The following is a 16,593-nucleotide window of genomic DNA, read 5'->3' as shown; positions in this document are numbered from 1 at the left end:
GCACGTTTATGCTTTATTCTTGGCCAGGTCGCCGTTGCAAATGAGAATCTGTTCTCAGCGGCCAACGTGGTTAAATAAAAAAGAATAATAATTAAGTGAAAAGGTGAAGAATAAGTGAAAACTTCTTACCTGCTGTTGGCCCTCGACCCTGAATACTGTAGCACAAACATTTCATGGCAATCAAAACCAAAGTGGTGAACCCACCAACTGACCAACACCGCATACATCGAGCCATGCTGCTAGCGAGGCTGAAAATGATGCCGATTAACTGAAAACAGTTGCCACTTACTTGTAATAACAGCAGGAGCCTGATTTTGAAGTCAGAATAGAGACAAACTGATACACAGGCGTAAACAGTACTAAAGCAAAGTTTATTAGAATAAACAAGGAAAACATCACAAAGACAAAATAGCTATAAATCTATCATTTTAACCATTTTCTTTTTCACACAGCGTGTTTACTCCAGACTTCAATAATAAACTTGAAAAGTGTAAGCCAGTCACATTTAAACTGTGGGGTGTAGAGGATCTTCTTACTGCTTCGATCTGCCTGCAACGGTCACAAATATATCCCAGAGAATGTTTTTGGTGAGGAAAATCTCTGTTTTTTTTGTTCTTCCTTTTTATAGTCACACATTATTCCACACGGACGCAATCACACATGCCCACACACACTCCAACACACTCAGACCAATGTCTTTACTTTGGTCTTTTTTTTTATTTTTTATTGTCCAAACAGGATGCTACGCACTTCGCCCAGAGACTCTTGTCTAAATAAAGAATGCTACGCTCATCGTGCAGCACCTTCAGGGCCTCAACGGTTGACAAATCATTGAAGTCTAAAAGGACGAACATGCACAAACTGTTTATTTATAATTATTTACAAATCTGCAAAACCAAAACCCTTCCTCGGCGTTTTTGACCATCGCTGCTCCTCGGGACGCTCCTCTCACTCAGCGGGCGTCCGGATGCCGGTCGGGGTTAGTGGATCCTCGTCAGCTCCTCCACAATCTTAATGACCTCGTCCACTGTGGCTTCACGTTTCATGCCGCTGCCGTCATCGATCTGAAATTGAGCGACAGCCAAACAGTGAGCCCTCCACTGCCGAGACAGACCCCACCTGTGCCGCTTACGTCACACATTAGATGACCAGATAAACAGGTACATGGGTAGAGAGGAAGGCATGTGGCATTTTCTCATTCTCCCAACATTTCTTCTTTTTTTTTTTTTTTTTTGGCATTTTTGCTTCAGTTGGTTTGAGGTAAGATTTTAGAAGCTCCTGGGAATCTTTTCATCTTGCTTGTTCTGATTATTGACGGCATTATTCATCCCTGGTCTTTTTTTAGGGATGCACCGAACCCAGCCTCTTGTTACGTCTATGCTCTTTGACAAGAGCAGAAACTCAACACAATGTTTGCCTCTTTTTCTCGAGCTTCGCCTCTTGTTACTTCTCTTTGGTAGCGTCTTCTAAAGTTCGACAGTACCTGAACGCTGTCAAAAAGCCCAAAGTTTGACCCGAACCCGGTACATCCCTAGTCTTTTTTAAAAATCTGTGTACTTTTGTATAACTTTTCTTCTGTATCTTAATGCGATGTTAATGAACTCTGTGACCATCATCAAGTTGTTTTTGGGGGCTTTTTCTGCTGAACGCCATGCCCCTTTTTGGGGTTTTAAGGTTTAAGTTAAGGCTTTTTCGGTAAAGCTGCAAAAATAAGTCAATCAATCGATTAGTTGATCAACAGATTTAATTAATAAGCAATTATTCTAATAATGAATTCATAGTTTAAGCTTTTGTTATGCACAAATGTCAAATGTCAATTTGACAGTTCCAAGTTCTCCAATGTGAGATTCTGCTGTATTTCTTGGTCTTATGATTATAAATAGTAAATTGAATCTCTTTAGATTTTGGAATCTTAGTCAGAAAAAAACAAGACATTTGATGGCATCGTCTTGGGCTCTAGGAAATTACGAGGGGAATTTCTCACTGTTTTCTGCAAGAGATAATCCAGAGCGAGCAAGTCTTTGTCAGGAATTAGAACCCCATGGGTGATGCAGAGGTTCTTGAATCAGCCTGAACTGCATATTTTCACTTGCAAAAGGATGTAAGCAACAGATGTTGTAACATATTTCATTTTTAAGTAGAATCGCAGATTTCAAAAGGAGTTTCCTGGCAAAGAAATCGTCCAAATGTGCTGGACTGTCTTTATCAGCTGGTCTTAAAAGAGGGAAACAGGGAATAGTCTGTTTGTGAGCCAACAGTGTGATCTTTTTTTAAGTACCATGAGAGTAAAGAGAGACACAAAACAGAGCACGTTTATCTGCCAAAAGTGATTTTGCCACCTGTTCCTGCTATGAAAATGATTCCCAGTTGCCACTCACAAAGCACAGGAGCAACTAATTAAACTGTCTAAAAAGGTTTTTAAAGTTAAACACTGCTTTAAGCCAAATATAGAAAATGACTAGGGCTGAGTTTGGCAAGAATCTGGCGATACGATACGTATCATAATACAGGGGTTAAGATTCAATATATTGCGATATATTGTTACTGTAGGCAAGGTGATATATATTGTGATTTAAAATTTTGTTTTAATATTAACAAAACTGTCAGTGTACAGTGAGGTCAAGTTTTTAAAACAAAATGGTCTCACTACAATGAAATGGCTACGATGGGGACAAACATTGTCACACATGAATACAATTGGGCTCATTAAATCCACAAGAGTCTCTGCTTTCCGTCAGACCCAATTTATGCAATTCCAAGACTATTTAGGGACCCCAGTATGCAGAAATATTCAAATACACCATTTTAGAATACTTGAAAATAACACATGCACAAATAAACCATTTGCCCCACACTGCATGGGATTAGCATTACATTTGCATGTCTGAAAAGGGGAGACTGGTGGGCACCCATAGAATCCATTCTCATGCTTTTGAGGTTAGAGGTCAACAGACCAGTTTGAAAATGGTCATGCCAATTGTTTTCTCTCACCAAAATTTTGCCTAACTTTGGCGCATTATTTAGCCTGCTTCCCAACAAGCTAGCATGACATGGTTATCTAGTTTCATATGATACATTCACTCCAGCTTCAAAACGAAGCCTGCTACAGCCGCTTAAAGACAGAAATGATGGCCGGGACCGCTGGCGATCTCGGGTCTTAGAGGGTCAATTAAAAAAAAATTAAAAATAAATCTAATGGGTTTTTGAGAATTGATCCAGTATCACAACACATAATATTGTGATACTCAAGTGTATTGTTATTTTCTTACACGCCCACAAATAACACAGCTTTCGTTTGCTTCTTCATCAGATAAGCTTGCTGTTAGACCAGAGGTCCAGGCTCTAATAACAATCTTATGTTACGGTGTTATTAAACTAACTTTCATATTTGGGTCTATTAAGGGGTCACAATAAGCTGTGTTAACAACCTGGCAATGATCAAGCTGTTGAATTAGCTTTATACCTCAGTGCTTAATGTCCTTTAAGAGTATGAAGCAGTCCAGTGTGTTCACAATAGTAGATATACATACCTTTTTTTTTTTTTTTTTTTTTTAAATATACCTTTCTTTATTTCATATTTTTTCATGAATGTAGGATAGTCAAAAGATGCACAGAAAAAGGAAGAAACACATTTCATCTGGTTCAACGTATAGAAATGTAGAAGTGTGGATGAAGATGAGCTCCTACCTGTAGAGTACTGACGACCTCCTGCATCTTGGCTCGACCCAGATCCAGGAAGCTCTCAATCAGATCCCCGTCGATGAATCCTGTGGCTTGCTCTGTCTTACGCTCCGTGTGGAAGGATCTCCAGGTGCCGCGGAGTCAAGGAAAATCAAAGCAAGGCTGCGGCCTCGGCTGAGGATCGCACTTTAGGTACAATATCACATATTTCAACTCGGGCACAGTCAATAATTACTCAGAATGATGTGTAGGAAGCACGGTTCAGAGGACCTGACAGATGGCGTCGTCAGTCAAGCAGAATCAAGTATTAGTACTGTAGAGAACTGGTATTTAAACTTTTGTTAAAGGATTTTAATATGGGATGTATAGTACAAAAAACCCCAGTGTATCTGGGTTGCAAGTGCAATCACCCTTAACTTTCCATCATATAAAATATCAATAAAATTACAGAATATCTGCAACAAATGCTTCTGAATTTCTTTTTTTTTTTATAAATCACTACATTTTCGTGGCAGGGTTGGATCAGTGGGTAGAGCAGGCGCACATATATTTAGAGTTTTATGCCTCGACGCAGAGGTCCAGGGTTCAAATCTGACCTATGACAATTTCCTGCATGTCTTCCCCCTCTCACCTCACTGTCCTGTCAATTAAAGGCAGAAAAGCCCCCCCCAAAAAATCCCCAAAAAAAACACTAAAGAGTTTTTTTACTGGTCTGTACAAATAGAGCTGCGACTAACAACTTCTATTAAAAATTATTCTGACGATTGTTTTCTTGATAAATCGATGAACTTCTTAGCCTAAAAAAATAAATCAGAAAAGAGAAAAATGCCCCTCACAATTTCCTAAAGCCCAAAGTGATGTCTTCAAATGTTCTGTTTTGTCTGACCAGCGGTCTCAATCCTAAATATATTAAGTTTATTATTGTAAAAGACTAATGGAACCAGCAGACGTTCACATTGGAGAAGCTGGAACTAGTGGCATCAAATCATTATATCATGATGATATCATCAGACCTTCCAGGAGAGTGGCCACATACAATCGATTGTATGCATTTGAAGCCAATTAAAACAACTATTATCACTTTGTCACTTCGCTCTCTGGGTTTACTGTCTACAACCACGCTGGTCAGTGCAGGTTGTGACTGATGGCAAGCGCACGGATGAACATGTAGAAGAAGGATATAAGCTGTGCTCGATCTTGCCCACGCTCTTGATGACCTTGTTGAGGCGGGTCTGCAGGTCCAGGAGGAGGCTGTACCAGCCCTCGGACAGGGACGTCACCAGACCTAAACACACACACACACAGTTCTTTTGAAGGCGTAATATTCAAAACAGATTTGCACCTTATTGCAGCAGATGGTAAATACTTTTGATTTCTCATCAGCGAGGAAGGAAGGAACGTTTTAGGACTGGATTCATAACAGGACTCATAAAAGCCTTACAATAAATGTATTAGAAGATCAGTGTGGGACAAACTGCAAGGAGCAGTTTGATTATTATTGATTATTTTATTTTTTTAAATATTTTATTTAATTATTTTCATTATCAGCTAACTAGTGCTGTATGTTTTTTTTTCGATTCTATGGAGTTGTTTATTTGGTCTAAAATGTCAGAAATTTGGGGAAAATACGTGTCACAAATGTTGGATCTTTCATATTACACCGGTCCATCATTTGTTTAATGTGAACTCCTGCAAAATTATTGTTTTGTCTGACAAACAAAACAGAGAGAGATGATTAATTCAAAAAGTGACACAAAACAGAGAAAAGCAGCAACATCACATTTGAGAAGCTGGAACTAAAGGATGTTTGGTTAGTTTGATGTTTTTGCTTAGTAAGATGATTTAACCCTTATATTGGGTTAGGGTCAAATTTGACCCATTTACAAGTTCAGATGTGTAAAAAATACCATTTACTTTTTTTTTTGAACAAGACTTCACGATATCTCCAGACATGACTTTTGTAACACAACAAACGTGAGAATTTCAGTAATTGTAAATGTCTCACATAAAAAAAAAAAAAAGGTAACATATTACATGTTACGGGTCAAATATGACCCGGCAGAGAATATTGCCGGTTGTGGGCTGCTTTGTAGATTCAATTTGGCTCAAAGGTCCCCAACCACACCACACACACCTACCCACACACTGCTTTACGCAAAATATTAAGTAAAAATATTTAAAAAAATGTACCCACTGTTGAAGAGCTGCTAAACAGATGTTCATTGTACATTGCACAATGACAGTAAAAGTTTTGGCTTGCGCACCCTCACAAGGGGGACACTAAGGCGAGCATAAACCTGGCTTAGTAAAGAGTAGCGCCGTTGAAGCTTTTTTGAATACAACCAAGATGGCCACAGCTGATGTGGAATTTTCTATTGAAGTACAATTTTAAATTTCTGATGGCAAAAACAACAACACTCATTCACAGACATGTTGATGCTAAACCATCACAGCTCATCTCTGCCAGACGTGTATAAAGTACTAGAGACCCATGCTCGAGTAAAAGTACAAGTGCTCTATCAAAAGAGTGACTTGAGTAGAAGTTGAAGAGCTCTTTAAGCACCGCACTTAAGTGGAAGTACTAAAGTATTCAACATTAGTATTGCAAGTAGTTTATTTTAAAATGTACTACTCAACTGAAAGTAAAAGTACAAGTATTGTGTTATGTAGTTATTAAAGAAAGCAGTCAAAAGTTTGAATATCATATTGTTTATATTATTTCAAATGTTTAGCCCAAAGGACACTTTGGTTGTAGCCAAAGGAATTCACAAATATTAAATATATTATATTAAAAATTAATATTAACAAATACTGAAATAAAATGTACAATTATCACACTGTGCAAGTAAAATGAACATTCTCTCCAGCACAGTAACGATTAAAGCCCCCAAAACGTATCACACACTAGCGTATCACACACTAGTAACGTGATGTACAGGAAAGTTAGCAAGCTAGCAACATCCAGATAAACTAGCAGCTTCACATCACAGGGTCAACCACAACATTCAGTACTCACTGCAGACTCAAATAACTCAGGAATAGTTTTATCTGCTGCAACAATAGCTAAATAGAAAGAGTACAAACATACATCGTCTCTGACTTCTGAACAGGCAACCGTAATGAAAAGAAACACGACGCGATCTCAGGGATTTCTAAATTACGTAATTAGGTACGTAACTAACGTAGCCGTAACTACACACACTGTAACCTACACAGTCTTCGTAGCGTGAGGAATTCACAACAGTAACGAGTAACGATGCAGCACATAAAAAAATCTATCGGAGTAAAAGTATTAAACTCATCGAAAATATGTACTCAAGTAAAAGTGGAAGTAGGAGAAAAAAATAATACTCCAGTAGAGTACAGATACAGCCTGTTAGTACTTAAGTAGAGCAATGAAGTAGTTCTACTTCGTTACTATACAGCTCTGATCTCTGCCCACTGTAGTCTGCTACGTCACGTTGCATTGCTCTGATTGGTTGTAGGTGCTACGCAAATGCATCCAGGGGCCTTTTGGTCTATGCCCCTTGTTAATCGAAAATTAACTGAGAGGTTGTACTAACTCGCATTTGCGATTTGGTCTGGCGATGTCAGCTGAGTGAAATATGAAGCCAACTGAACACCTATAGTGTCTGGAGAACTACATTTACCAGCAGCAAGACCTTTTATAAAGCTTCAAGTTTGGATAAAATAATTTTACATTAGATGACATTTTCCCCATCTCTTCACCTCAAATTTCCATGTCCAGGACCAAAAACAAGTTTATTCGAAGTTTGTCCACTTGTTGGTTGGGAGAATAGTTGTGTGGCCTGCAGCTTCATCCCAGGAACATCTAATATATCACAGCATCTTGAGGAGCGATAAGAGGAGCAGGGGTATTTTTCTTCTTTACACCCTCAACCCCATTTTGGTTTCCAGGCTACTGCAGAAAGTTTTAACTGGAATGTACAATGAGGGGTCTAATCTGTGGCTCAGAGACTTTTTAAAGAATAACAGAAGGAGTGGAGGTGAAATAATGTGCTGTGTTGTTGGTGCTGTGAGAGCGAAATGTGTAAATTACTGCTGTGTCCAAATGATGTGCACTTCCTATTTCTCATCTCTGACTCTGCAATCTCTATAGCCAGCCTGAAAGTTACTAGTTCAAATGTGAGTAATGAGGTGTAAAACTATGATTTATTCTCTCTTTCTTCTTTCTTTACATTAGCTCTGTATAAATGGCTTTGACCAAAGTTTGTGTCCTCCCTAATTGGTTTGAGGTATCCTTACGGCAGTCAGCAAATTATTGGAAAAACTGGAAACTGAAAACTGGTGACAAATGCGGTGACAATAGGGCTCCGGTTCCGACGTAAACGGTAGTAACGAGACTGAATAAGAACGAAAATTTCGGTGCTTGACTTTTTTCCACGTTACCGTTAGCTAGTAGCTAGATTAAACACAATGGTTAAGATGCTGATAGTTTACGTTAAGCGGTATAAATTGTGACTATTTCCCTGTAGAGGATTCCAACAGCGGGACGTAACAGTCAGACTGCAGCTGCCGTTGTCGGAAAAACAACACAGACTGTGCGTTCACTTGAAACTCGGCAGCCTTGTGGTGCATTCAAAGTTATTGTAAAATACCCTTTTCCCATCTGGTGCTTGTTTTTGCCATTTACCAGCAATTTACTGGTTATTTTTATTACATTATTAATCAATCATTTAATTTTGACCATATGGCCTTAGCAATAAACAAGCCGTTTTTTAATGTCGCCAACTGTCGTTTTGTACTCCTTTTTTATATTTTATATTATATACATTATATATATATTTCGGTTCAGGCACCGGCGCAGTTTTAAAAGTATCGTTTTAGCACCGGTATCGGGAAAAAAGCAAGGATACCCAACCCTAATTAACGCGCCCATAGTATGCTCATTTTCAGGTTCATAACTGTATTTTAAGGTTGTACCAGAATAGGTTTACATGGTTTCATTTTCAAAAAACACCATATTTTTGTTGTACTGCACAGCTCTCTCTCACTGCTGCAGATCCTCTTTTCACCTGGTTTCTGTTTTAGCTACAGAGTGAGACCTCTTTTCATCTTCTTCTTCTGTACTATCTTTGATTGCACTCACACATGCTCAGTAGCTCAGATGTAGAGCATGTCAGCTAGCTAACTCTAGAGACAGTAAAAGAAAGCCTGTTTCTCCAACTTCGGTCAGTTACAAGGCAGGATTAGCTGGGAGACTTCTAAATGAGGGCGCACATGTAAGTAGTTCTTTTGTAGATTAGGGTGAACTTGTGTGTTGTAGCAGTGCTTTGCTATTGAGAATGACGTAGCATGCTAGCTTTAGCATGCTAATGCTAACGCTATGAGCTAACGGTTGCGGTTAGCCAGCTCATTTCGGACTGTGACGTCACAGTCCGAGCCGATTTTGAACAGCTCACCAGGAGACTGAAGGCAGGACACATTCAGAAACCATATCTCACTCAAAACAGCATGGATGGATTTTTTTCAAAGTTTGTATGTGTGTGGAAGCACCAGAGACACAACACCCCAAATCCCAGAAAAAGTGTTACTTTCATAATATGGGCACTTTAAAACTTAAAAAGGGGCAATATGTAATATTGTATGTAATACTGGCAGCTAGCGGTTAAAATAGTTACTGCACTACCAATTCAAAATACTGGAGAGTCGTTTCCCCCGCCCCCTCCTGCCCAGACTCGAAATTCACGAGGGTTGCCAGGCTGAGACCGCAGCATTCACAACAATGTTGCTAGATGCTTTTCTCACATAGCCAGACATTACTTCACAGCACAGCAGAGTAGCTAACGTTAGATGCTAGTCTCACATAGCCAGACATTACTCCACAGCACAGCAGAGTAGCTAACGTTATATGCTGGCATAAAAGCCCGTGCTCACGCGGAGCTCTGTAGCCAACTGACAGACACACTTTTTCGGCTAAAAATTACAGTATGAACCGCTAAAAACACAACAACCTCACCGTCCTCTCCACACGCCAGTCAGGCACACTTCCTCGGCTTAGAATTACAATACGAAACGCTAAAAATACCACTACCTTGCCGACGGAACACTCTTCATTGGCTTAGAATTACGGCAACAATCGCTAAACACACTGCAAACTCACGGTCCTCTCTTCCCGATTTACAGCCCCCCTCTCGTGGCTTAAAATAACTCACCGTTGTCGGCTCCAGCCGCTGAACTACCCGTTGTAAACAGCCATGGCCCGCTTGCCTGGTCCTCCCGGTAACGTTAGCAGTTAACAGGGTTAGCATGGCGGCGTTAGCCAGGACCAGTCGGGATCACTTTACTGGCTATGTCTCAATTGTTTTTGCGAGTAACCAACTCGGGTACTCTAGCTATATAATTCAATGTGAGTAGCTACACAAATGTTGAAATGTTGAATGCCCGTCCCTAGTGGCTGTGATAAATTAGCCTGAAGCTAATGCTTACCTGTTCAGGAGGAAATAAGCCAATTCTGCGTCCTTTTGGGATCTAAGCTGTCTCCATCTTTCAAATACATCTCCAATATTTACCCGGGGGTTGTTACGTCTCTGGTCACGCAACTATTAGAAACATGCTGTTTTCTTTTTTTTAGGTCCGGTAGAATCTATCTCCGTTGATCCTGTTCGTTTGTGTGCTGCTTTCATGGCTGTACTACTGTTACAGCTGTAGCGCGCTGGGTTTACGTTTTTACAGGTATATCTGGCAACCCGGCCTGGCTGTCAAACTGGTCAGTTGATAACAACACACAGACCAAAACATAAATTCCGTCACGGAATGTAAATTTCAAAAAGAAAAAATACTGACATTAGCATTGTTGTCAGAAAAGATAGTATTTCAGTTTAACATGTTTCCTTAATATCTGATGAGGCATTGGTGTCATTTTTGGATTTATTACAGTACAAATATTACATATTGGACCTTTAATGCTCATGCTGATGTTAACTCTTGTGAATTTAGTGACTGAAAGTTTTTCAGATTTTTTTCAACAGGATTTTACCACCAAATATAAAAACATCGTTAAAATTGGTCAGTGGGAACTGTTCAGTGGGTTGTCACTGTGAACTATTTTCTACCAAAAGTAAAACATAAACTGCTCTCAGAGAGGTCTGTGGATTACCTTGAGGAACAGAGACAGTGTTTCTGAAGGACATGCTGGAAACATAGGCTGTTTTTGTGATTTGACTGACCCTTGACTGGTGTGCATACTACATTGAATTTCACACACTTTTGCGTCACCATATGCACGCAGATCCACCCCAAACGCTCGTCTAAATGCGGAACAAAAAGTGATAACGCAAGGCCACTTTTGTGTTTTCTCTTCAGATCGTTTCCGTCTATACATAGCCTCAGTTAGCTTATCTTAGCTGAGCACAAAGGCTGGAAACAGAGGTAAACAGCTAGCCGGGCTCTGATAAAATCTGCCTACCAGCGCCTCTAAAGCTCACTAATTAACATGTTACATCTTGTTTATTTAATCTGTACAAAAACCAAAGTGAAAAGAAGACAATTTAGGATTTATGGAGGGTAACATGCACTATTTCTTGGCTCTGACCAATTACCAGGTAACCAGTAGCGACTCCAGGAAGTGATTGCTTTCTAGCTAAGAAATAGCCCAAAATTTAGCATTCCTATAAAACCCCAAAATCTTGTTTTTACACTTCGGTTTTTGTACAGATTAAACAAACAATTCACAAATAGCTTTATTAGTGAGTTTTAAAAAGGTGGTAGGAGGTGGACTGTGTGTTATCTTTCGACGGAGCCAGGCTAGCCATTTCCCCCCCCATTTCCACTCTTTGAGCTAAGTTAAGTATTCCCAAGATGTTGAAATATTCCATTTGAACAATCAGGTCGTATTAAACCCATTAAAAAAAAATCAAAAACACATGAAAAGTTGATATTTAGTAGAGCAGGGGTTTTACCTGCAGCATTTGTGTGTGTGTGTGTGTGTGTGTGTGTGTGTAAATGCTTCTGTGAGTGTGAAATTGTCCGTGCACCTACCAATCATGCCGTTAACTGTGCCGAAGAGCACAGAGCCCTGGGTTGGCGTGGAGCTCTCGCCCAGGTTCTGCAGCACCAGCGAGCCGTGGCAGAAGACATTTACAAACTCCCCGAGGTGAAAGACCCCCACCTCCTGCAGGTGCTGCCGCTCCTCATCTGTGGTGGCCGCACTGATCGGAGGAAGGATGGTGGGAGAGAATTACAAAGAGGGGAGAAGGAGGGATTACAAACATTAAAGGAAGGATAATGTGGGAGGTAGAGGGGTCAGGATAGGAGCAAACAGAAAGAGAAGCGATCAAACGAAAGTGTTAAAACAAAGAAAAAGATGTCAAAGGCAAAGTCAGACATTTTGGGGGGCAAGAATGATCGATTACGCAAACGAAAAACAAGAGGGGCAGAAATATCAGACGTGTTGGAAAAGGTCAGAGAATGATAGCGCAGTAATGGATAAAAGGGTGAGGAAAAGTGGAGACGGCAACAGAAAAAGAGATGTGATACAAAAATAAAGGTCAAAAGCATTGGAGGGGTCTGACCTGATGTATTAGGTGGATAATAAGCGGTGGCATGAATGTAACACACTCACTTTAAGGCCACATCTTTCTTCTTTTCCCATGAAATCAACACTTGTCTAATAGAAAATGAGTAAAGTGGGAAATGAAGCAGAGTGGCTAAAAGCTCAGTGGTGAGAGGACTCATAATTTCCAAAACAAATGCAACGACAATGCTGCCGCTCTAAAAAAGCATCACGGGACCCAGTGTGGAAAGAGCAGCCTCCTCCTAATGACAATGTTGATTTCAGTGGAGAAAAAAAAAATTGTTAGGTAATTAAAAACCTTTTGTCAGTTTGGCTGGAGAGGAGCAGCTCAGGGGACTATAGCGATTGTTGGAGAGGTTGAAATTCATGTGCAGTCAATCTTACTGCACTTCATTTACATACAATAAGATTTGAGGATTTCCTCACCTGTCCTTCTGGCAGACAAACAGATTGAATGCATTCTCCGCCCCGAGGAAGTTGTCGTCGTCCAGGATTTCCACAGCACTCATCCAGTTAGGATTAAAGTCACGCGCAATCTGACCCAAAAAACAAAAACAAAAAAAAACAACAGAGGTGTTAAGCCAAAAACAATAAAGTTCTTGCCTCTGAGTAAATACATTATCTATGAGCAAGGAAGTGCTGACTGCACACAAGTGCTGAGATCAAAACACAACACAAACACAATACTGTATGTTGCAGTAAAAGGGCAATAGACTTTTTAAATACCCTTGAAGATACTCACGTATCAAAAAAGCAAGAAAATACAAAAAAAAAACACCCCGAACATCTGTTCAATCTATGCAGACCTGCATACGCATGTGATGGATGCTCAACCACTCTGTGTTACCCCGCTATACCATGGTAGGAAATTTGACGGTTGTCATATCACGTACATTTGCTTATCTACAATACTGAAACAAATATTTTATATATTTTCACAGTATGCAGGTTTTTATTTTTTAAACACTTTATTTGTACATTTCCAGTTATCAGATAAAACAATCATATTCTCCATTTTACAAATAATCATAGAAAAACAATCCCAACAAGAGAAAGACAAAGACAAACATAAAATCACAGACAACAGACGGACAAGAGATTAAAAAATAAATAAAAAATACAACAAGTGCACCCAACATTCCTTATTACAGGACTGACCAAGGGCAGGTCTAAACATTCAGAGTTCCAGTTCCAGTTCCAGACCAGGTTGTTCACATAAGTTATCAGAGGGTCCCAGGTTTTGTAGGATCTGTTGATGGAACCGTTGAAGGTACATCTGATTTTTTCCAGCTTAACATTCTGCATGATGTCCCTAATTCAGTGGTCCATCTAAATAAAATCAAGCGTCTAGCTAATAAGGAGGAAAAGGCAATGACCCTCTGTAAATGAACAGGGGGAACAGATCCCGTTGTATGTAGGTTTTTAACACATAATTCCATTAAAATGGTTTCAAGTTCCAATTATAATAGTTTGTTCAATAAAAAAAAACAACTTCTGTTTTCATTCCTTTAAGGGTCATTGTAACTGATAATGATAATTGTGTAATACCGTACACCTTGAAACCAGGATATTTTCTGAGAGGGTTATCGCACCGTGACAATCTCATACCGTTGCAACATTACTCTGTATTGTTATATTTAAAAAGAAACAACTCTACTCTACTAATGTAGCTTATTGCCTCACATTACTGACGAAAAAACGAAAGCTGATGTGGTATCAATATTCTCATCTAACTCTTGGCAAGAAACCGAATCCTTTAGCTGGCTTCTTTGGTCACTTAGGGGCACTGGAAACATGTTGTAAACACAACACATACTATCACCATATAAAGACGTTATTGCAAACTTGTTAACAAACAGCTGTCTAGCATTTTGGGAAGTTATGTTCTTGACCACCGGATGAGTGTCAGTCCAATATCTACGCTCTCTTTTAGCTCTGTTTTTGGTCTCTACCAACTCCTGAAGGAAATATCTTGCTTATTAGCAGTCAAATGCTTTACTATGTTCACAAGCTAGTCTCTAACTGTGTCTGTCTGCCTTTTGGTGCTGAGCAGGTAGTGTACAGTTGTCTGCTGCCTCTGGAAACCAATCTGATTATAGCGGTGAGAGGAAACCAAAACGGTAACTATGTGGGCTGGAAAACCAAAACAACAAGCTAACGGTTCTCCAATTTCCCCATAAAGCTGAGGGGAACGGAGTTGGGTGACAATATTCTGTGGATTTGTCACTTTTTTCCGTGATCCATTGTTGATATTCAAATATTCATTAGAGCTGCTTCAAGGAAAGATTTGATTTTCAATAGTTAAAAATTACTACTTTCAATCTAACATTTCGAGGTAAGTTGTTCTGTTCTGAATAAATTCAAGTCTGAGAGAGACTTGAATTTATTACACCACGCACTGCACCACAGCATGCCTTCACAGCAGTATGCATGACTCATCCTCACATCTCTTCATCTTTCTACCACAAATCAATTTGAACACTCCATTCATCAAAAGGCTGGGAGGTATATGTCAGCTTACAATGCTTGGTAGAGACAGAAAAGAAAACATTCATACACCAAAGAGATGTTAAAACATGCAAGTGTGGATAAACTAACCTCAACCCTGATTTGTGTTTAAAAGAACAGAATAGGAAATACTCAATTGTCTACTTTTTGCATGACAAAAAGGCACTTTGTCTTTGGTTTGCATGTGCAAAATTGCTATTACAAAGGGTACATTAAAACACATCATATCCCATCTGGACAGGATACATTTAAACATGTTTACTTAAAAACACAATACACAAAAGAAGTTACATAAAAAAGGAGCACCAGGTACTCGATAGTGAGGACTGAATCAAGGTTTAAAAGTGGCTGTTCACACAATACCAACCCAAAGCAAAATTACATATTTGGGCATCACCATTCACACATTGCTACAGCGAGTTGTCTAGGACAACTATGAATCTATACTAAGTAGTGCTCAAAGAGATCTGATTAATTGGTCTGCGCTGCCGGCGTCGCTACGGTCCAGGATTGCTGTGGTTAAAATGAACATAGTTCCTCGTGTGAATTTGTACAAAAGTACAATGATCCCCTTACCCCCACCAATACATTTCTGAAAGAAACTTGATACCGTAATTCGGCAGTATATTTGGAATAATAAACAACCCAGGCTAAAATACTCTACCCTGCAACGTACCACAGACACGGGAGGCCTGGCCCTCCCTAACCTTAAAGTGTAGAGCCTTTCAGCTACGGGCCCTCAGAGTGTGGATGGACCCCTCATCTACAGTCCCATGGAGAGAAATAGAGCAAAACCTCACTGGAAATCTAAGAGTGCAAGACCTCGCCTTCACAGGTGTGTGTGTCCAAAAAAGTGAATGCTAGCCTATGGCCCTATTATCACCAACACAGTGAACAATTTTAAACAGGTGGAGGAACAACTACGCTACACCAATAAGTGGCATTTGAACACCCCTATTTGGAACAACATACAGTTAATGTCTGGTAACAAACCTTTTGTTTATAACCAGTGGAGTGACAGAGGTATTTATACTCCAGACCAGCTATTCAATGATGAAGGTATGTTAAGTTTTGAGGACCTGAGAGCTAGCTTTGAGGTCCCTAGGACATCCTTCTTCCTTTATCTTCGCTTAAGATCAGCCCTAAAATGTTATGGAGTACCATGGGGGAACAGTCTTGAGATGCACCCAATCATTAAATGGCTTGTTGATTCTCCTGTGAGAGGATTAGTGTCCAGGATTTATGCTGAACTGATGCAAGTATCCGTAGGAAAACTCCCAATAGTAAAGAAATGGGAGCCAGAGCTGAGCTCGGAGGGGAACGTAATTAATTGGCAGACAGTTTCGGACAACATTTCCCACTGTTCCAAGAACCCAAATCACCAGCAGATCCACTTCAACATATGCCATATGCCAAAATTGGACGCCTCAGAAGAGATATGTCTCTAAAGTCATTCCTACTCCCTATTGCACGTTCTGTCAACCTGAACAAACTGGAACTTTCCTGCACATGGTCTGGGAGTGTGAACAGGTACATGAGTTTTGGAATGAAACAACATCAATAATATCTGATGTGATAGGATGTTGACTTCCTACGGACCCGATTGTTTTGTTACTTAATGAGGACTCTAAATTACACCTGCTTGGGAGACAGAAGAAAATTTGGCTAGCTGGATCAACTGCGACCAAGAAAATGATAGCTCAGCACTGGCTCCCCCTTTGTTTTTGCTTATTTGTTTGTTTTTGTTTTCCTCGAGACCGGAGGGTGGGGGTGGGAGAGGGTTTCTGATTTTGTTCAATTGTGTTTGTATGTTCAAAAATATAAAAATAATAAAAAATTGATCTTTTTAGCTTAATTTATCGTAACGG

General features: G+C 39.8%; 1 protein-coding gene across 1 annotated transcript in view; it reads right to left on the bottom strand.

The window, feature by feature from the left end:
- Positions 1-350: 350 nt before the first annotated feature.
- The window catches only part of ddb1 (damage-specific DNA binding protein 1), a 74,322-nt gene continuing 58,079 nt past the window's right edge, over positions 351-16,593 (bottom strand). The window contains exons 23-27 of the mRNA XM_039795020.1: positions 12,644-12,753; positions 11,683-11,852; positions 4,864-4,966; positions 3,688-3,811; positions 351-1,064 (exon numbers count right to left, since the gene is read on the bottom strand). Of these exons, the coding sequence (XP_039650954.1) occupies positions 981-1,064; positions 3,688-3,811; positions 4,864-4,966; positions 11,683-11,852; positions 12,644-12,753 (591 nt within the window). The 3' untranslated portion in view covers positions 351-980. The remainder of the gene's footprint in view (positions 1,065-3,687; positions 3,812-4,863; positions 4,967-11,682; positions 11,853-12,643; positions 12,754-16,593) is intronic.

Source organism: Perca fluviatilis, chromosome 3 (genome assembly GCF_010015445.1).
Source record: "Perca fluviatilis chromosome 3, GENO_Pfluv_1.0, whole genome shotgun sequence".
Lineage (NCBI taxonomy): Eukaryota > Metazoa > Chordata > Actinopteri > Perciformes > Percidae > Perca > Perca fluviatilis.
Note: the sequence above shows the minus strand (reverse complement) of the source record. Positions and strands in the feature narration are given on the sequence as shown.